At 38.3% G+C, this 22,666-nt stretch overlaps 1 protein-coding gene and 1 long non-coding RNA gene across 2 annotated transcripts; both read left to right on the top strand.

Annotated features, from left to right (window-relative positions):
* Positions 1 to 700: 700 nt before the first annotated feature.
* On the top strand, positions 701 to 1,986 carry LOC139136995 (uncharacterized). The gene is made up of 3 exons (XR_011553286.1): positions 701 to 724; positions 1,570 to 1,647; positions 1,935 to 1,986. It is a non-coding gene; the product is annotated as an uncharacterized lncRNA (long non-coding RNA).
* A 32-nt stretch (positions 1,987 to 2,018) lies between these two features.
* On the top strand, positions 2,019 to 6,515 carry LOC139136375 (lactadherin-like). Its single transcript, XM_070704100.1, has 5 exons — positions 2,019 to 2,077; positions 2,658 to 2,884; positions 4,221 to 4,352; positions 5,158 to 5,456; positions 6,274 to 6,515. The coding sequence occupies exons 1-5, from the start codon at positions 2,019 to 2,021 to the stop codon at positions 6,418 to 6,420; spliced, it is 864 nt and encodes a 287-aa protein (XP_070560201.1). The 3' UTR covers positions 6,421 to 6,515.
* The last annotated feature ends 16,151 nt before the right edge of the window (positions 6,516 to 22,666 follow it).

The following is a 22,666-nucleotide window of genomic DNA, read 5'->3' on the forward strand; positions in this document are numbered from 1 at the left end:
AATGACGATCTGATGACGTCATGCATATGGCGCTCTTGGATAAATAGAAAAAGGTACATTCAAGATCACGTTCATATCTAGAACGTCATGAATTAAATTACAGTCCATAATGTCTATGCGGAATCAAATTATGAAAATTGCTTCGAAGCGACAACTTATTTACGCGCCTTCAATATCTTAGCCCCTCCCCCTCTCGTCATCAAACACTACACGCTGCACACAGCAGAGTTTGACCAAACTTTGAAACATAAATGTTTTGCTTCCATCTTCTTCATACATCAATCATTGTGTGACAAGACAGTAAATTGAAATTCGTTTGCTTCATATCACCAGCCTGGAAGAAGTGGCGAACTCAAGCTAGGCAACTTTGATTTCTACCAATTACTCTACAAACAGCAAGAAATCCTACAGGTATGTTGGTTTTTCTGTAGTTGTTATTTTTCTTTCACTCTGTTTCTCTCTCTCTCTCTCTCTCTCTCTCTCTCTCTCTCTCTCTCTCTCTCTCTCTCTCTCTCTCTCTCTCTCTCTCTCTCTCTCTCTCTCTCTCTCTTCATCCCCGAAAACAAACTGAAAACACCAATACTATCTTTCTCACTTCTACAGGGCTGATGGAACTTTGTACTACCAATGCGGTGCAGCGTTGATACCCCGCTCTCAAATAATCAGCTGTGACGGTGACAACATCTATGTGTCCTCACCGAACAACATGAACTTGGTCTTTCGGGTGAATATACATCATCTTTCGGTATTGCGTATGCAGTATTAGGCTGTACCAATGCCCATATCTGGTGACGTTTTCCGTGAAAATTTGCATCGATATTCAGCATAGTCAATTATAGAAAAGGGATTTCCCCTGTCTATGATCATCAAGTTATGCGACTTAAACGTCATCAGTCTCTCGTTGTTCCTGAACTACACTTCCGATACAAACAAAATAGCTCTTGCTTTCCATCCAGAAAGTTGCTAACGCCGAAATGGGAATGCCTTTGAGTAACAGGGATATTTTGCAGGTTCAGATGCAGGTTGAAACTTGCCTAATTTCTCCATCCAAGTTTCTTGCAAGTCGTACTCACTACAAAATTATCAGCTGTACAAATTATCAGCTGTGACAGTGACAACATCTATGTGTCCTCACCGAACAACATGAATCTGGTCTTCCGGGTGCGTATGCAAACAAGTGCTTTGTAATTGTCAGTAGACCTCGTACAAAGTCCCGATTTTAAAATGGGGTATAATAATGACGATCTGATGACGTCATGCATATGGCGCTCTTGGATAAATAGAAAAAGGTACATTCAAGATCACGTTCATATCTAGAACGTCATGAATTAAATTACAGTCCATAATGTCTATGCGGAATCAAAATTATGAAAATTGCTTCGAAGCGACAACTTATTTACGCGCCTTCAATATCTTAGCCCTCCCCCTCTCGTCATCAAACACTACACGCTGCACACAGCAGAGTTTGACCAAACTTTGAAACATAAATGTTTTGCTTCCATTTCTTCATACATCAATCATTGTGTGACAAGACAGTAAATTGAAAATTCGTTTGCTTCATATCACCAGCCTGGAAGAAGTGGCGAACTCAAGCTAGGCAACTTTGATTTCTACCAATTACTCTACAAACAGCAAGAAATCCTACAGGTATGTTGGTTTTTCTGTAGTTGTTATTTTTCTTTCACTCTGTTTCTCTCTCTCTCTCTCTCTCTCTCTCTCTCTCTCTCTCTCTCTCTCTCTCTCTCTCTCTCTCTGTTCTGACTGCAAGTGTCCACTGCAATATGTACTAGTCTAGAGATTAATCTATTTTAGTTCAAACACTTTTCTTCAGTAAATGTCCACGTAATGTCAGAGGTCACAGTAAGGTTATAGGTAGCCGGCGTTAAAGTCAAAGTTTTAGCGATAGTTTTTACGCGTTGCCTTTATCATCACAGAACTTCACCCTCATCAATGAACGGTTGCAGAGATTGAAGACATCGCCCTAAGCACGCCACCAGTATGGGCAGAGCAGGGTAACCATGGCAACCTGGGTACCTATCCGGCTGGATCTACCATATCATTATACATCAACGCAAGGGTAATAATTGTTATTTTTTTATAATTTCAAAACTCATACGCCATTGTTCTTTATGACCTTGAAATCTCCTTAAAGGGCATTGAACACCAACACTTTTTCCAAAAGTGAACATCTAAGTGCATTAAGGTAGAACGCGCCTCGAAGACAGATATTTGGACTCTCAAACTTTTACACTTCTTTTCTGATATACAAATTGTGGGGGTTACGTTTAAAGCTGTTGGTGTAGGAAAACTTTCCACCGGCTTAGTTTTTCGAAATTCGATTTTTTTTCCTCCATAGAGTTAACACAAGGATGGCGGCCATTTTGAAATTTCAATTTCGGTAAATCTTGGCTCACTTGTTTCTCTAGTACCAAAGTTTTCACGGTGACCCCGATTTTATTCTTGATTTTGAAAGAGAATGGTTAAAAGATTCCTTAAGGAAAGTTTAGGCAAAAGTTTAAGTCTTTCATTTTCGGGGCGAGTACTTCTCACTGTGATAGTATCACGTAACGAGTGCGTGCGAATAAACTCAACAGATAAAAGGTGCCAACTCTACAGAAAACCCATCTGTAAGTTAAAATACTGCCTGTGACATGCAGATCAAGCTTCATCGACAACGTAACCTCTCTTATTCAGGACCCTGACGGTGGGAGTGTCACTTACAGTAATATATCTGGCAGTTTGCCCGACGGGGTCACCTTGGATACAAACTCTGGCAGGCTGTATGGAATAGCGCCCTCCATCGACGCTTCGTTTTCCTTCGGTATCCGAGCTTTGGACCAGCACGGAACGTATGCGGACACCGCCTTTAGCCTGGACATCAGAGGTAGGGACAATTTATTAATCGAAATAGGTTTGCAGCTTCTTTACTGCAACTTTTGTGAACATTGCATCTGTTTTCATTCCCTTTGTAAAATTCAGTTTCTTATTCTAACCTGTAAATCATATGATGTCCTTGGTGCTCAACTTGTCATAGATAAATATAAAGTTATACGTCGTTTACACCTGAATTTAAGCATTCAATCGTCAACAATAACACAATGAAACAGTGATTTTTTTAATTATTGTTGTTACCCCTTATGATGAAATGAGCCGCGGGGACAAATATTTGGACTCTCAAACTTTTACAGTATTTTTTCCGCCTATCACTTGTGGAGGTTCAAGGAGCAATTGAAGTTTTCACCACCCTACTTTTGTGAAAATTCAATTTTCCCCATAGAGTCCACACTGGAATAGCAGCCATTTGGAATTTCAATTTTCTGTAAATATTGGTTAATTTGTCGTTTGAGTTCCAAACTTCGCACTTTGACCCCTGATTGTTATTCTTGACTATGAAAGAGAATGGCTGAAAGATTGTTAATTTCCTTGAGGAAAGTTTGAGCAAAAGTTTAAGTCTTTCAATTTCGAGGTACGCCCTACCTCAAAGTTAATTCAGACCTGTCGACTCTGAGAGTGTGTATCTTTAAAACAAAGCGCATGTGATCATAATCATGCGATCGCAATCATGTGATCATAATCATGTGATCATTATCATGTGCCTACATTGTTAACGCTTTGTTTGGTTCTTCTTTGTGTTTCGCTGTTTTTGAGATGTCTAGTTTAAAGTAGTTATTTAAAACAATTTAGAAATGGCTGATACGGTGTCAAATGGAAAGGGCCATGAACTTTTCCATTGGTATTTCTGTAAATTTTCGTACGTTCTCGTTCAACCTTTGTTTCTTAATGGAGCATTCAGAGATAAAAATAGGCTTCATTAATATTTAGGAGTAACAAATTGCTCTTTGTAATCGTTGTATATACATATTACTTTATTTCATTTTAATTTTAACATTCCTTTGAGTTTCTTAAGTTATTAATTAAGACCCACGCGAATCAAGAGTCACTTTACGAAGTTTCTAATTAGAGACACAAATTTCAAAATAGCCGCTATTCCCTGTGTAAACATTATGTGGAAATTAACAAAAACGGTACTTCATTTAAACCTCAGCTCAACAGAAGAGTAACGAAGTATTGTAAAAAGTTGGCCGTCTTTAAATATCTTTCCTAGGTGCATTAATTTCAGATTCACGGCTACTGATTAAAATATGAATACAGCCAGATGATAATACATGTTACTCTGCCTAAAATTCTGATCGGATAATTTTGATGTTTGTGCCCTTTAGACTTGACAGTAGGGTGTGAGGATGACGACTACTGTCTGAATGGTGGAAATTGTTCAACTATCGATGACTATCCACACTCCTTGAAGTCATGTGATTGTCCATCTCCGTATGGAGGACAACGCTGTGAAGTTTGTGAGTTGATTAAATTGCCACAACTGGAATGTAAAATTTTGGTATTGCAAATGTTTTTACAAAGAAGGACGTTTGCCTACATTTTGAGGCATCGACTCAAATTTTTCAATTGAAATTGGTGACATGTGTTGTACAAAAGAGATATTTGAGACAGGAGTTCGACTATTACAAATCAAATTGATAAAGTTTACAAAAAGAGGAAACTGGCTTAAAAACAGATTACAGTACAATACGTAAGAGCTTATAAATAACCGCATCATGACAATGCACAGTTTTGTAACCTATGCTACAACACGTTTGTTCTAAAATCTGCTAATGTCTTTGACATCGTTTCGTTTCGTTTTTTGCATCTGTAGTCTGCTACAGTTTGTTTTTGACTGTACAGCAACGAGATTGAACAGAGCTATAGAGCGTCTTTGACGGGTTCACAAACTGTAATAAATAATTGATTTAGAACTCATTGAGAAAAAACTATTCAACAGATATGATTGATAAAAATAAGAAAGAATACTCATGAAGTTGCCTTAATAAGACAATAACCTCATCTGTAGCAATAAAATTTGATTTGCTTCCATGGATAATTATCAATTGCCTACCCTAAAATTACTTAATATTAATTTTTCGAAGAAGAGGTAGTGAGATTTTGGACCAGTATACAAGGTGTGGTGCGTCAGCACTGTGTAGAACGAAAACAGTGAATTACTGTCGTCCTGATTTGACATCCAAGAGTGGATGAGGTGGACAGGATACGTAACTCAGTGTGTGTAACTAGTATATGCTGACGCCTTCCGTTTTCCATCTTCAGCATGTGTTGACAATGAGATTGGTCTTTCCAATCGTTCTGTGGTCAGAGACTCCCAGTTCACCGGTTACAATACAGTGGACGGTTACGTTCCGCAGAATGGACGTCTGTACAACAGCGGCTACTGGCGTGGAACGGGAAACAGTGCCTACCTACAGATTGTATTCGAAGGCCTGTACACAGTGTTCGCAGTCGCGACGCAGGGACGTACATACGGATCCTATGGAGTCCGGAACTTCAGACTTTACCACAGCTTGAATGGTGACACCTTCGAATATTACACAGAGTATAACATGCCTAGGGTAATTAAGCGTGTTTTGTGTTACTTTCGATAAACAGGTCCTTTGGATGGTGTTAGAAAAAGTACGGTGCTTTATGCACTTTTTGTGACGATGCACAGCTAGTAATAAGCAATGTTGGATCCCAAAACAAAGGTTTTTCCCAAAGTACGCGTTTTGGTGAATACATCATATGCTTGTCGTAAATGCCGGCATTCTCGCCTTTTCTCCGACTGCCAACTGGATGCCTTAAGGTATAATGTGCCTCGGGGACTCTCAAATTTGTATAATTTATTTTCTGATAACACTTGTTGGGGCTCATTTTAAATTTGTTGGATTAAAAAATAAAACATTTTCATAGTCTTAATTTGTCAAAAAATCGGATTGTTGTTCTTTTCCCCATAGCGTTAATACAGGGATGGCGACCATTTGGAATTTAAAATATTGCTGAATTCGCGTTTGTTTCTCACGTACCAAACTTTGCACGGTGACCCTGATATTCATCCTAGATGTTATGAAATAATTGTTGAAAGTTTCATTGAGGAGAGTTTGAGCAAAAGTTTCAGACTTTCACGCGTATAAAGTGAGATAACGTGTACTTGTTTGGTAGTCTGCTGAACTCTTCCGCGTATTAGATAAGTTTGAACCAATTATATTTCCTGAGATACTGACTATGGTAATAATTACTGTAAAAATGTGATTTTTTTAGGTCTGTGCTATTCATTTAAAGTCGTGTTAATTTTATGTGACCCTGAAGTTAAATTGTACGCCTTTTTTTTCGAATCGCGATATGCAGATATGTGGCCATTCGTCTCGATTTATCTCCTCCTTCTATTCGCAGACATTCTCCAACACGGGAGGCAACTACGTCAAGAAGAACACGCTGGCCTCTCCAACAACCATGAGAGCAATACGGTTCTACGTAGTGACCTACAGTGGCAGAGCTTCCCTTCGTGCTGAAGTCTATGGCTGCGAAGTGAACGAATAGGTAACGCCCCAATGTAATGACGTCATGTTTGACTTTCCGTTGTGTATCCTTTTGCTCTTTGCGTCGATGTAGGTCTGTAGTTTAAAGGTATAAGTTCACCTGTTCCAATTTTGCCACAGTTACCAAGGAAAGAGAAAATCTAACCAATCACAGATTTTAAGCGGGTGGCCGCTTGTATAAAACAGCGCCCTCACATGGGCGTTTTGAATACCAAGGAATGCCCCTTTGACCATATATAGGCATATTTAGATTACATGTGACTGTATACCTTTAAAGCAGAAATGGGAAAGTTCGAAATTGTAACGTTTTATTCGTATTCAGTCTGTCACAGTATGTGGTCAAGCTGTAGCTCAGTGATCGCTCCGTTGAGAAGGACACTTGGTTATGAAAGACAGTGGTTTAAAATTTCCTTGAGAAAGATATGAAACAGAGTTCAACTTTTTAAAGTATTTCAAAATCCCGAAGGCTACACAAGGAAGCAAATAAGAATGAGTTTTAACTAAGGCCAAGAAAATAAAAGTTTGTTTCTCATCCTTCAATTCAGACCCGCTTCGTCAACCTTTTTTCAGCTCATGAGGAAATAAAAAAACGCAAAATTACGCGACGATAGTGCATAACACCGTGCTGTATAAAACAGAACTGTAAACAAAATAACTGAGACTAATTAACATTCTATGGCGTTGAATGCCTGCCAAAATTAAGCTATGACATTTGTAATTACGACATGCCTTTCGCAATTACGACATGACATGATGAGATGCAAAATGCAAATATTTGGACATGCAGACTTGACATTCGTAATTACGACATGCCATGATGAGGTACAAAATGCGAATATTTGGACATGCAGACTTGACATTCGTAATTACGACATGCCATGATGAGGTACAAAATGCGAATATTTGGACATGCAGACTTGACATTCGTAATTACGGCATGCCATGATGAGGTACAAAATGCGAAAATTTGGACATGCGGACTTGACATTCTTACATGAAGAATGCGAGAATTTGCTATGGGGACATTCAGTGCCGAGTTACATTTGATCATGCGCAATGAAGATCCGCGATACAACATACGGACATGCCATTATGCGATGCAAAATGCAGACATGCCATTCTGCGATGCAAAATGCGGACATGCCATTATGCGTGTGCGATGCAGAATGCCGACATAAAACAGTACTGTAAACAAAATAACTGAGACTAACATTCTATGGTGTTGAATGCCTGCCAAAATTAAGCTATTACATTTGTAATTACGACATGCCTTTCGCAATTACGACATGCCATGATGAGATGCAAAATGCGAATATTTGGACATGCAGACCTGACATGAGGAGTAGAAGCTTTGAATTAGGCTACCTTTTCCAGCAAACTAGGGGTCACCTTATATCCACAATGCACCGGTGTATTCGCAAACATGGTCGGCCTCGAATAAGTTATGGATTTATAGAGTACGATCCTTTGGAAATTGTTTCCAAATTTTTTGGACGTGATTGTAGTCCCCATTCTCATCCGTGAAACGGGCCTTTTTTAAACCGAGTCCGTATCTTTGTAAATTCAACTTCTCCATGGCAGTAGGTACTTGCAACGCACTGCGTTGTCGCTCATCGACCTCACTTGTAGCAGCTCTAGGGCTCGGAGTTCATAACTCGACGCCATGTTTGCAAATAGACAGATGCATTGTGGATATAAGGTGACCCCTAGCTTGCTGGAAAAGGTAGCCTAATTCAAAGTTTCTACTCCTCATGTCAGCATTCTTAATCGCATAATGGCATGTCCGCATTTTGCACCGCAGAATGGCATGTCTGCATTTTGCATCGCATAATGGCATGTCTGCATATTGTATCGTGGGTCTTCATTGCGCATGATCAAATGTAACTCGGCATTGAATGTCCCCATAGCAAATTCTCGCATTCTTCATGTAAGATTAATAGAATCCCACACCCCAACGGGTTGGGATGGAATGTCTCACACGAGTTGGGGAATTCTGTCTCACACGAGCCGAAGGCGAGTGTGAGACAGAATTCCCCAACGAGTGTGAGACATTCCATCCCAACCCATTGGGGTGTGGGATTATTTTTCTCACGTCCCTCCAATATCTTTAGAAAAATGCACTTTATTGTGGTACTTTTATACTATTAAAAAACAGCACCCGATTGCTCTTGTTTCATTTGTATCATTCCGCACAGAAAAATGAAGTTCCTTTCATTGATGTGCATATCAAACACGTTAACATGTATATTACCGATATGGCAATTTTGTTTTGTTGGTCAGCCACAAAATTCTCCAGGTCATCCGAGGAAAATGTTGCGAAACAGCTCTAGTGGCCTTCAGTTGATGACATTGCGTGATTGCTGTCGTCTGCTACAGCCTCGTGTGCAGATGGCTCGCTCATCGAAGTCTTTCGCTAACTGTATCGCTGTCAAGTCAGTTCTTCTCCAGAAAATATGTCGACGGGCGTACACAGCCGAAAGGTTTGTAATGGCCTGAATTCTCCCGTTACAACATAAAAGCGGTCATCCTCCGTGTATTTGTTGCCGACGCTGACCGTACTCAAATCTAGAACAACCTGTTCACTCTGCGGTTCAGTCGTCTGTCAGCTATAGTGCCAGTTGTACATTACGCGACGTTTTATTCGTCAAATAATTCGTGCAGAGAACTGGGCCCTGAGCAAAATCCACCAATCAACATACGTTTCACATACGAGGTGTTCGTTCGCGCAACAATACAGAGTGTGAGAACAAATTGATCTCACACTGGTGTTCTCACACTCCAAGCGCACTTGGGACGTGAGAATGTCAAGTCCGCATGTCCAAATTTTCGCATTTTGTACCTCATCATGGCATGTCGTAATTATGAATGTCAAGTCTGCATGTCCTAATATTCGCATTTTGTACTTCATCATGGCATATCGTAATTACGAATGTCAGTTCGCATGTCCAAATTTTCGCATTTTGTACCTCATCATGGCATTTCATAATTATGAATGTCAAGTCTGCATGTCCAAATATTCGCATTTTGTACCTCATCATGGCATGTCGTTTTACGAATGTCAAGTCTGCATGTCCAAATATTCGCATTTTGTACCTCATCATGGCATTTCATAATTATGAATGTCAAGTCTGCATGTCCAAATATTCGCATTTTGTACCTCATCATGGCATGTCGTAATTACGAATGTCAAGTCTGCATGTCCAAATATTCGCATTTTGCACCTCATCATGGCATGTCGTATTTACGAATGTCAAGTCTGCATGTCCAAATATTCGCATTTTGTACCTCATCATGGCATGTCGTAATTACGAATGTCAAGTCTGCATGTCCAAATATTCGCATTTTGCATCTCATCATGGCATGTCGTAATTGCGAAAGGCATGTCGTAATTACAAATGGCATAGCTTAATTTTGGCAGGCATTCAACTCCATAAACATTCCATTCAGAACTGTACACATATGTCACAGTTATCATGTCAAAACTATGCATTGCTGCACTGAATGTCAAGCCACAGAACTGTTGCTAAACAAAAATACTAAGCAACACTGCTGTGCATTTATGTCTGCGTGCATTCCTATGTTGTTTTCATGTTTTTTTGTTTTGCTTTTTACGCACTCTTGTTGGCTGAAGAATAAAAAATTGAGAAGGAAAAACCGATTTACCGCATCATTTTTACAACTTGAAGATGTCTAGGATAAGAAACAAACTTTCATATTTTCTTGGCCTAAGCTAAGATTTTACGTCATTGTGGCAGCTCATATGAAAAATGCATCTTTATATCTTTACAGCAATGTGACATTCAATTCATTCGTTTGGAAATATAAAGTTATTTGAACCTGTGTCTAACACTATCTAAACATCTTTTCTTTGTTTTTGTTATTATTTCAGGGTTTTTTTATATTTGATGGCAGAAAATAGAGACGAAACGGAGGATGAAATCTCGGTCGGCAACTACAGATAAATCGATTATCGGGCACATTAAACCGTTTATACGTAGAAATTCCAAGTAAAAATTTGTGATTGACGTCATAAAATTTAGTTGTGTTAATATTGTATTTTCATTTTGTGTATAGGGATTCTGTTAAAACCTTGATTTTACATAAGCCCCATTCAGGAAAGTCTGTTTCTACAACTGTATTTACCGTGCTGCCTTAGATTTGCACGGTGTATTTGTGTACGGTAAGCACAAGTAAACGTATTTTAAAAGGGACAATTTCTGCATTAGCGCAGACGATCTTTTTGTCCTTCAGATACCTTTGAACATCACTTTATCTACAAAATGAAGATTATTCTTGTCAAAGTGCAAAACATCCTGCATGTTGCTGCTGAGGTCTCAAGTGGCCTGTAAAAGTACATTAATTCGGGTTTTTGTTAACAGTCTCAATATCAATGATGACATCATGGCAATTCAGATGATATTTTACACAAATTAGAAATATCTCTTATATGAGGAGGCATCATGGGCCAGTGGCTAGAGCAGTGGACTCACGATCAAAGGATGGTGAGTTCGAGCCCCGGCATGGCTGTGGTGTTGTGTCCTTGGGCAAGGCACTTTATTCCTCATTGCTTCTCCTCACCCAGGAGTGATGGGGTACCTGGTAGGACAGAGGTTGTTATGTGTGCGTTTAGCTCTGCTGCGCTTATTGGCTGCACATGTGAGCTGTTGTCTGCTCCCCAGGGAGTTGAGAGGTATCATATTAGGTCCAGTGACCAGGGGTAATAATAATTGTAAAGCGCCTTGATCACATCTACTTGTGGATATGTGCGCTATATAAGAACCAAATATTATTTAAATATTATATGAGCAAGCACCAGCGATAATGCCACATCCACAAAAGGATATAGACATGTATGCACATTAATGGTGCCCACGTAATTAATGTGTTTTATAATTGATAAATTTAGATTTACTTTTAAGTGAATAGTAAACTTGATACCCCTTGTGAGATTTTTATCTTTTAATATTTTCTCTACAACATTATATCTAATAATGTCAAATCTTACATTGAACTGCATTATGTTTAGCTGAACGATCTTCTCTCAAATTGATTTTAAGGTAGAACGCACCTCGGGGACAAATATTTAGGCTTTCAAATTTCAGTAATTCTACTCTTAGTTTATCGACAATCGAAAATTTCATCTCCCCCTCCCGTGGAATAAACACGGGGATGGCGGCCATTTTAATTTCAAATATCGGGAAACCTTAGATAATTTTTTTCTCTTGTGCCAAGTTTTTGCAAGGTCACACCTTATTTTTATTCTTGATGTGGTAAGAGAATGATCAAAAGTTTTATCGAGGAAAGTTTGAACAAGTTCGAGGCGCATACCACCTTATGGCAAAATAAATTAAATGTGTGTATTTGGAGAGTTTTAATGTCATTTTTATAAGAATTAAAAATTCAACGAATCAAATGTCAAATGACAAGACTATCGTGCCGTGATTCATATTGTTGTCAATACAGTGTATTGTGATAATTGTGTTACAGTGTGCTGCCATTCTTCATTCCTTATTGTTGTTGTTGTTCTTGACTCTGTCTTGTACGTTGTATTGATCCATAGATCAGATGTAGATGGAGTAGTAAAGTTTGTACTAAGTTAGCTAGACCCTGACAGGGTCAAAGAATAACTATGCGACTTTCTTGATCCCCAACAAACTAATTTTGAACTCACCGCGCGGCGTAGTTCACAGGGAACAATCATGAATACAATATCACAGCTCATTTTTCCCTTTTGTTCCTTTTTGAATCTCTGCGAAATAATTTCTAAAACTTCAATGAAATTGTTTTCAATCTCATGCAAGGAAACAGATAACGTTACAAATACCAAAATTCTTACAAATCTAACAAGCATCTTTTAAAGAAGATTATCTGATACAGAAATATCCTAATAGCCAAAATATTATCATATTGTTTGACCTAATTTGATATGAACATCCAAAAGAATATGAAGATTCGTTACCATGGACATATTTGTATTCCTCACCTGGGAATTAACACATATCCTACCCAAAAGACAAAATGAATTTACACCTGCAAACATACCACATATTGTAGTATTAGATTAATTTACTAAAAATAAGACTGTGATATATTCCCGTGGTCTCGGTCAATCATTCGGTATATTGAGTCCGAGTGATCTCGTATGTAACAAAAAAGCAAGACGAGTACTTTATTGTTAATTACGTAGCTTGGCCATTTTGACGTCACTCATGTGCCATCTAAAGGCAAAGTGACTAGCAGATAGCGAGATTGGCAGATTGCTAGCTGTACTGCGGTGACCGATAAAAGATCTCTGTAGATTTGCACAGAAACGACTTTCCCGAGTGTTTGAAAGTGGGTTATGCCATCGTGGACTGTTCTAGATCAGTGTTGTTGCTCAAAGCAGGCCCCGAAGTAAAACACGTAAAATAAATGAGGTACGCATAACCCGAGTGGGTTATGCGTACCTCATCCTGTAATTGGACTAACGCCTGTTGGATGATGGGAAAGAAAAAGTCCTTTTACGTTTAATGTATAAATTATGTTTCACGCTTTGCCTTCCGCTGCCTCGTTCCAATGTCACCATTACTATCTAGTTCATCCCTTTTCGCAATCCCTTACCTTAACCCTTTTACCACCATGGTTTGTCCCAAATGCATTATATTCTATGGTAAAGTTTGACCTGTATACAGGGAACTGGGGTGAAAGGGTTAATGGACTAACTTTCTTTCACACATTCCTCTTCTCTGGAGCGTGATCTCCCCTCTCTCAACATTTTTCTATGTCGTCTGTTTGTTTGTATTTGTCTGTCTGTTCCTCAATTCTCACTCTTCTAGGTCGCCTCTCTCTCTCTCTCTCTCTCTCTCTCTCTCGTCCCCGAAAACAAACAAAAAACATCAGTGTAATCTTTCTCACTTCTACAGGGCTGATGGAACTTTGTACTACCAATGCGGTGCAGCGTTGATACCCCGCTCTCAAATTATCAGCTGTGACGGTGACAACATCTATGTGTCCTCGTCGAACAACATGAACTTGGTCCTCCGGGTGAATATACATCATCATTCGGCATTGTGTTTGCAGTATTAGACTGTACCAGTGCCCATATCGTATAATCTTTTGACGTTTTCAGTGAAAATTAATTACAGAAAAGGGACTTTTCCAGTATAAGATCATCTAGTTATGCGAGTTAAACGTCATCAGTTTCTCGATGTTCCTGAACTACAACTCCGACACAAACAAAATGGCTGCAGAATGGGAAGGAGTTTGAGTCACAGGGATATTTTGAAGGGCAAGATGGATGCAGGTTGAATCTTTCATTATTTCTCCATGTAAGCTTGATGCAAGTCGCCGTAACTTTTAGAGTAGCCTTGAACATAAATATTTTAAAGGCCACAATTTAGGTATTCTTGTGGAAAAGTACCAATCACGTGCCGAGAGATTGATGTTGCTAGCTCGTCACCTATTCACAATGACAAGTTACACAGTGTTTCTCAGCATAAACAGACAAAATGAGCGCCACCTCAGATGAACGTGAAATTTCTGAGATTGCGGTGTGAATTGAATCGTAGCTATTCTATGTAAGTGAGATTGTCTCTGGAATATACTGACACACACAGCAGAGAGTTACGTTGCAGGCACGATACCGGCCAGCGTTAACATATATTTTTTTCATATATAGCGACGGTAACTTGTAGATTATCAATAGGTAAAAATAAAATAATATCATTTATGCTTTAATGTTTATTACTTAAACACTCCAGACTGGCAGGGATGGTGAACTCAGACTAGGCCAAGAAATGTAAGTGCATGGGACTCTTGAAATATTCATGACTACCATGGACATTACATGTCTTGTTTGTTGTTTGTTTGTTTATTTGTGTTACGTAAAACCTACAACTATTATCCAGATATTTCAAACTTACCAATAACAGTGACAAATTAAACGTCACGATTCTTAACAGTTTAAATCCCTTGTCTCTGCATACCGTAATATAGTGGATACCTATTGCCTATGGGCTATTGACAAAGGTTGAGACGACCCAAACTAGCCAAAATTAGCCAAACCACCATAAACCACCATAAACGACCCATATCATCAAGTAAACGACCTAAAATAAGCACAGGGATGAAATATGTCTCAGATTTCTGGAGAAACCGCCCCAAAAACGGCGAAAACCAGCCGGCATTTTCGATCATTGCAAATTCCTATACATGCCATCAACGAGTTAAGGGGTTCGGTTTGTTTCTTCAATAGAGGGCGCTGTGCAAGATTGTTACTGCTTTTACAACGTAAAGTGTAGCACAGGGAATTTCCCCGTTGTCGTGTTTAGTGGCTTACCAAGGAATGAGATCAAAGTTTTTAGTTTATTACATTTTTACAGCTCATTCACATTTTTTTTGATACCAACATTAATTTATTTGAATAAATTCTACAAACCAAATATTAAGATAACATGTGCCGTGGCCCTGGTTCCATACATGTACATACACATACCTGCATATATGTGCATGCATGCATGCATGCACATATCGTAGAACTTAACCTTTTTTTCACTCACCTGCACATTATTGGCCGGTGAATGAGAGTCTGGAGACCACATGTTTTCGAAAATTCGTCAATTATGCCCCACTAGCACTGCACTGCACAAAGTTTGAAAAAGCGCCCTCCTTCGGTGAGCCCAGTTACGATGCTGAAGTTATTTTCGTTTTCAGTTGTGTCATCGAAATGAGCCCCACAACTTGGTAATTGATAGTACCAACAACACATGGCTGCCCGCAATTCTGTCGACGGTCTCTCCAGAAGGTGGAGTTTTATTGTATCCCTGAATACCTAGAATGTTTGTTTTAGGTCGTTTACTTGATGATATGGGTCGTTTTTGGTGGTTTATGCTGGTTTGGCTAATTTGGCTAGTTTGGGTCGTCTCAACCTTTGTCAATAGCCATTGCCTATGGGGGGGGGGGTTGCGCCATTAATCTATGTACTTTATAACATACAGAATTCGTATGCTTTTATTTTTACGTGTTTTACTTCGGGGCCTGATTGAGCAACAACACTGATCTAGAACAGTCCACGATGGCAGATGACGGGCCTACAGGTATATAAGTGCCATTTCTCACATCAGATACAACCAAACGATATCAAATGAAGTCATCATTTGTTCTCGAGTCTTTGTCAAAGATGATAACGCCTTCGGCTAGGGCATTATCAATGTTACTGACACGAGTGCCATCTCTTGGGTATCTGGTGGGCAATAAATCGTTATCTTCCCCTTGCTAGCGTGTGTTATAATTTTACTGTATCTTCTGATGTTTGTCCTTGATTTTGAAAGTTATTTCGAGGTGAGTTTTAGCAAAAGTTTAATTCTTTCAGTTTCGAAGCGTACGATAAGTCAAGGCTTAGTTTAGCCTCGTTTCGATTTTATTTTAACTACAGAGCCTTTCGAAAACCCAAGGGTCTGTGTTTTAGCATTCCTGTAATTTTTTTCAAAGCTGCCTTTGACATGACGTTTGTCAGCCATCTTGCCAGGAAGAAGGAACAGTGTATCGGAAAAACATCAGAGCTCTCGCAGCTACTGAATATATACGTGAATCAGGCGTACAACCATCATTTCCTGTCAGTATCAAATACCCGTTAATGCAGAATTCTGATTAGTCAATTTTTATAATTAATACAGAATTATGATTGGTTCATTCAAATATTGTGGTTTTTTTCTATTCCCAGTCTGGTCACATACAGCAAAAACAGGATGGTTGGACAGTCTCATATACATTACGTTTACTTTTTTGTATGTGTCACACAAGTTTTGTAGATAACATTGTAGATAAAAAGAACCGACTCATTTGTGTGTCTGCATAGAGCACACAAGGGAATTGCTAAATTTCTAAGCTACTGCAGTGAACTGCAATAAAACTGCTCACACTAATTAGTTTCAGCTGTACCTAGCTTGCAAAGTCGACAACATTGTATGTCCCATGCAGACAGTTTGTCTGGAGAAGTTGAAATAAACAAGATTTGTACATGGACCAGTGCACGGTAAAATGTTACATTGTATCTTAATCTTGAACACAGGGTGCCAATCGTAAACTTCTATATACAACCCCAGACAGAGCTAGTTTTGCCTTTGGACGAGCAGAATTTTTTTGTCTGTATCAAGTAACCTTGGTCAACACTAAAGTGGCCACGGGTGAAACAGAAACTGCCCAGTTATAACACACTACACGCCAATCTGCCAGCTGGCTACAGCTGAAACTAATTAGTGTAAGCAGTTTTATTGCAGTTCACTGCAGTAGCTTTACTAATTTAGCAATTCCCTTGTGTGTTCTATCCAGACATTCAAATGAGTCGTTCTTTTTATCTACAATGTTATCTACAAAACTTGTGTGCCACGTACAAAAAGTAACGTAATGTATATGAGACTGTTCAACCATCCTGCTTTTTGCTGTAGATGCTTCGATGACAGCTACTGTACGAATGATGGAAACTGTTCAGCAATCAATGACGGTCCATACACCTCGATGAACCGTGGTTGTCCCTCGGCTTAAGGAGGTGACCGCTGTGAGATTTGTAAGTCTACTCAATCAGTTAGTTTTGAAATTACATACCCTTCCAAGTTATACAGTATTTCTATCCACATTAGGCTGTGCTCACAAACACTTCTAGAGGGGTGGGAGTTTTCAGGGGAGGATTTGAAAAAAATTACAGAATGCCAGGGGATCTGAAAAAATACTGACTTTGCAAAGAGGGGACTAGAAATGTCAAAATTCCAAGTACCTTCTGGCATATTAACACTTGGGTATATTAAACAGTTTATTGGTGATCCAAGCAGCCACCTTGAAGCAAAAGATTTGGGTTGTCGGGTTAATTTTTAGTTGTCATTAAAGTTACAACGTGACACTCGTCATTGACCACTGTAAAGAAACAAATAGTGACAATATCACTGTTCGCTCCCATATTTATCAAACAAACCAACAATTGTATGAAAATGGACATACATACGACAGACTGACATTCACAGACTGGCACAGAGTGATGACATTGACCCAAAGTGTGCCTTGGCCCATGGAGAGTGATAAATATATAACAAAAAGCTGAATGTAATGATAAAATAGTTAAGTATAGGCCTACAGACACTGAGGGTGAATATTTTACAGCAATTTGATTAGTTTCTTTTCGTTTTCTACTTCTTTGATAATTTTTAAGACAATCAAACTACAAGGCATATGTATTGACAAACATGTTATCTTTTACAAGCACACAGCAAACTGTTCTTGATTTTTCATGTACAATATTTGACATAGACTGAAATACATACATGCAACCAATATTTACATTTTGCCCATGCACCAGATACATGGAGAGATTTCAACATACAATCATTAACTCAGAAACCCTGCAGGGAAAAGTAAACATTGTTTTCTTCCAGAACAGCTGGTACATCCACATCTGGAGCAACTTACAAACTTAACCAATTACACAAGGATGATGACACAAGAGATAAATTTAAGAAATTTAACTGTGGTGAACTTGACTATTCCTTTCAAATCCTTACCTAACTTGATTGACATCTTAAACTGAAATACACTGCATGGTTAATTGCACACAAAAAATACATCAGGGGTGTACCATTTGATAAAAGGGGGTTGTCTGGAAGATTGATGAGGAACATTATCTTTTTTATCCGATACATTGTACATTCTTTTTTCCCACTATCCCACCTTTTCTTTTTGACAAACCTTCTGTGGCTGATTTTTTTTATTGACATTTGTTTGGATTTTTTTCAAAATCTGCCAGGACCCCCCCCCCCCCTCCATCACTCTTTAACATTGAAAACAACTTTGAATATATTTGTTGGAAACCAAACCTGCTTAAATCACCTCAACTATGTTTTCTCATTATTTTTTACCGAATAAAGTTCACCATTTCAAATGCTTACTGAATCACCACATTATCTTAAACATAGGGCCAATGTCCCTGAACTACTATAGACATGGATACAAAATCAAGTATTTCCTGACTGTATGAAATCATCTCACAAAGGTCATCCTAGGGACCTCTTAACCAAATATTAAAGCTGTCTGACCAGTGGTTTAAAAAAAAACAAGCGACCCAATAGTCGACAGAGTTATGTAGAGAGAGCAACTTTTTGTGACATATGCATTGATGAAGAAGGTTGAGATCTTTGATAGCTCATTTCAGGATGCCTGACCTAAAATGGCAAAATTAGCTGCAAAAATACAAAATTGATGATTTCATCATAAGTATGTATAAGAATTTTTACCAAATATCAAAGCTATCACATGAGTAACTTTTGAGAAACAAATATTTCGACCAAAAACGGCAAAAAATGACCCCAAAATACAAAAATTGAAGATTTCATCAAATTTCACTATATCACACTAAGAGAACCCCTAGGAACCTGTATACCAAATATCAAAGGCATCAGACGAGTAGTTTTTGAGAAACACATTTTTTGACCAAAATGGCAAAAATTGCACCGAAACACAAAATTGCAGATTTCATTATATATTCTATATATCATATTTATTTAACTGTAGGAACCTGTATACCAAATATCAAAGCTGTCAGACGAGCAGTTTTGATGAAATAATTTTTGACCAAAATGACAAAAAATTCCTTAAAAATACAGGTTTGCATATTTCATCACAATTTGAACAAATCCAAGTTGGGTTATCCCTAGGGACCTGTATACCAAATATCAAAGCTGTCTGACCAGCGCTTATAAAGAAGAAGATTTTTTACCAAAACGCCTTTTTTGGCACTAATTTGCATATTTTCAACAATATCAAAAAATCAAGAAAGCACAATCATTTCAGGTCAGCCCAAAGTACTTACATGCTAATTTTTCATGTAATCTGCTCAGTGGTTATTGAGTTTTTCAATTTTGACTGTTTTTACATTTTTTCACTTAATTTGCATATTTTTGGCAATGACAACTTCATTTGAACAAAATCTCATCTACAGCCCGTCATCCATGTAAACACAAATATCAAGATGATAGTGCAGCGATTCTGGAGTTTTTGATGTTGACGGACAGACATACAGACATACAGACATACATACATACATACATACATACATACATACATACATACAGACAGACAGACATACAGACAGTTCCCTAGCCTATAAGAATAGCTTCCATTGCCATATATACATATGGCTATGGGAGCTAAAAAACCTAGGAACTTGTGTTAACAATGTCAAAGATAAACAGAAAATCACAAATATTTGGATCGTTGGTCACTGTCACAATCTTATGAACTCTATGAATAATATGAAGCATTGCATTTACGCATAGACTTCGCTTGACTTCTATGTAATGATCTACTCATACAGATAATCGTTCGCCTTGAACTTCTTTGAACATTGAACCCTAATTTTCACAGAATAGGACCTATAAATATACTACAAGCCATATGTTAGTTCAAATTAATAAAAGTAGGAACAAATTCCGATGTCCTGAAATGATAATACTGTTGTCAATGTTTACACGAGACTGAGTTTGTGCCGCTTCACTGTACAATACCTTGGCATAAAGTAGTACCGGCCAAGCTATTGGTATCTGAAGTTGTTGACAAGCGTTATGTAATGTCTGATTATATCTGATATAACTACTTTAGATTGCATAATATCAGTGCAGAAAGAGCCCAAAAAGTGCACTGTTTTTTAGATGGCAGCGTCCCAGTCATAGCCCATGCAATGGGCTGCAAGCCATGGATGCAAACAGAGAAAAATTAAAACATGAAAAAGACAAATTACAACATGAAGAAACTAATTTAAAAAGGCACTAAACAATTGCAAGTAACAACAGAGACTGACAAGAACGAGCAAAAACCTAGCCAAAAAAACATAAATCTGCGCATAAATTAAACAAGCACAGTTCCCGCAATACTAGGAATCATGCCGCCTACGACATGTTTGAAATTTATCAGAAACCTCGGTGAAAGTGCTCATATACAGTCAACAACGAGCTAGAACTACACACACAAGCCAATAACGAACAATAACGAAAAAATATACACGCGGGTCTCCGATTAAATCATTAACCACTCTTTTAAAGGGTGGGAATTTGGCCGAGCTGTTTTGACTGTGATGTCTTAGCTAGGTGACTGGGTGCAGTACATTGTGAGTTCTGAATTTTTAACTCTGGGTTGATAGCTCTGCTGGTTGTCCCCGAGCTGTCTTTCGCCCTGTAAAGCAAGGTTAAAGTTTGTGTGTTATGCCTAAACTCATGGCGTAATCCGTTTTCAATATGCAAATGATAAGGGAGCATTCATTTTTACGGGAGGGGGTGCTGGTGGAAATTTTTAAAACACTTTGAATACTGGAAAATAGCTCAAAATTTTGCAAAGATAATATGTAACCGGGTAATTAAACTGACTTTAAATTTAGCCAGTCAATTAAACCCGACCCAAGTTCATATTACACAATCAACAAACCAGGAAAGAATGATTATCGTACAATTTGCGTTGCAGTTTATATTAAGGTTTATTTCACTACAACTAAAATCTCTACTACTAATGATAATAATAATAAAAGAATAAAACACTGATCTACAATAATTAAAACTAATAGCAGTATTACTGGAAAATAATTTCCAGGCGCAAAATCTAAAGTTCATCCACCATAATAAAGTTCCAGGTAATTCTAAAATGGCTGTTGTCTAGGGTTTATTCACTTAGCTATTGTTCATATGGCTGTACAATGGTTTCTCCTCGAGTTGTAGGTCAATGTCCGTCCTGTTGCTATGACGATGACAGTCTATCCAATAGGAAACTACGTTACACACACATAGTCCTTCCAGACGATCCTCCCTGGGGATTTTGTATTCCAACCCTGGTAGCAATAATCGAGTTGATGATTGACACGAACAATTCCAGGCACTCCTTGGCTCTTCACTCAGGCAACACAATAGGAACACACGCAGTCTATCAGTAATTCATTAACTGGATCTCCTCTGTAAGCACAGTCATGTAAAAGACCAATGGCAATTATGTAAGCGTTTCCTCCTGTTTACACAATCTCATTCAGGATGAGATTAAGTCAACATGATAGTTAATACACTGTTCAAAATCCATTGAAACAAGAACTAAGAATCACAGAAAATTTCCTTCAAAATCAGAAAACCCAAATTTCAACAAGTTAAATAAAACTCCACTACTTTCTAAATCACTACTGAAATAACACTAACTACAGAATAGCAACTTAGAAACTTTTCCACGTTAATCGGGAAAACTCATGGTCTTTCCACGTTTCAACTTCAGGGGTGTGTGTCTCACACTCTCAGACTTTTAAAAGTTCATTGTTTTCAATACCAAAGCGTTCAAATACACATACCTGTAAGCACAGTCATGTAAAAGACCAACCACGTTGTCTTGGAATTTTTTCTGGGTAGTAAAACGGATAATAATTCCTAAACGTACGTCCAAACCAAAGTACGGTCTTCAAGCAGTGAAAATCAGTAGAGCATTGCACACATGTGTTATCACACTAAAACAACATGCATTAGACCTAATCACATGACTTACAATCGTAACCGGGGTTACACATTCCCCTCAGATGCTTACACACTCCGGGTGTAAGTTACTTTGGTAATTGATATAATGTAACTCAAAGTTTAAAAACAGTAAACTTAAAAAGGCAAAGGTCATTGTCAATGCAACCCTCTGTTATTGCTTTTAACAGTCAGTCACTGTAATCATAATTCACGTCTTTGCAAACAAGAAATATCTCAGTACCTGGCGGGTGGTTGAGCTTCGTGTCGAGTTGCAACGACGACAAGTGGCTTTCATTGTGCAACACTCCATCGGTGAACTGTTTCAAGCAAAGGTAATCGGCCTCATACTCTTTGACACTATCTTGTCGTATTGCTCGTCGCAAAAGAGTCTGTAACTACTGCAAATACTGAGAATGTGACCATTCTGCTTTCTGATAACACGACTGAAATGCCTTCAAAGACTCGGCAGGGTAAGTCTTGTGCCATACAAACCCTCAAGGGCATCAAGCATGAAGGCGCGACATAGGCTTTTTCTTTATTATCGGAAAATATCGTATAACATTTCTAAGTTAGAGAGTTCCAGGAACCTGAGACCAAAGTGATCTAATAGGGATAATATTATCGATTTTATCCGATAAAACAGCTTTTTCAGAATTTTCCACCCATCTGTTTCTAACATTAGACATTACTTAGATTTTAGACGATATTATCGATTTTATCGGATATTATCCGATAAAACAGCATGTCGGG

Source organism: Ptychodera flava, chromosome 7, assembly GCF_041260155.1.
Source record: "Ptychodera flava strain L36383 chromosome 7, AS_Pfla_20210202, whole genome shotgun sequence".
In the NCBI taxonomy this organism is placed as follows: Eukaryota; Metazoa; Hemichordata; class Enteropneusta; family Ptychoderidae; genus Ptychodera; species Ptychodera flava.

Coding starts and splice junctions, on each gene's coding strand:
- LOC139136375 (XM_070704100.1), top strand. CDS start 2,019: ATGGCAACCTGGGTACCTATCCGGCTGGATCTACCATATCATTATACA. Junction 2,885..4,220: donor CTTTAGCCTGGACATCAGAG/GTAGGGACAATT, acceptor TGTGCCCTTTAG/ACTTGACAGTAGGGTGTGAG. Junction 4,353..5,157: donor AGGACAACGCTGTGAAGTTT/GTGAGTTGATTA, acceptor TTCCATCTTCAG/CATGTGTTGACAATGAGATT.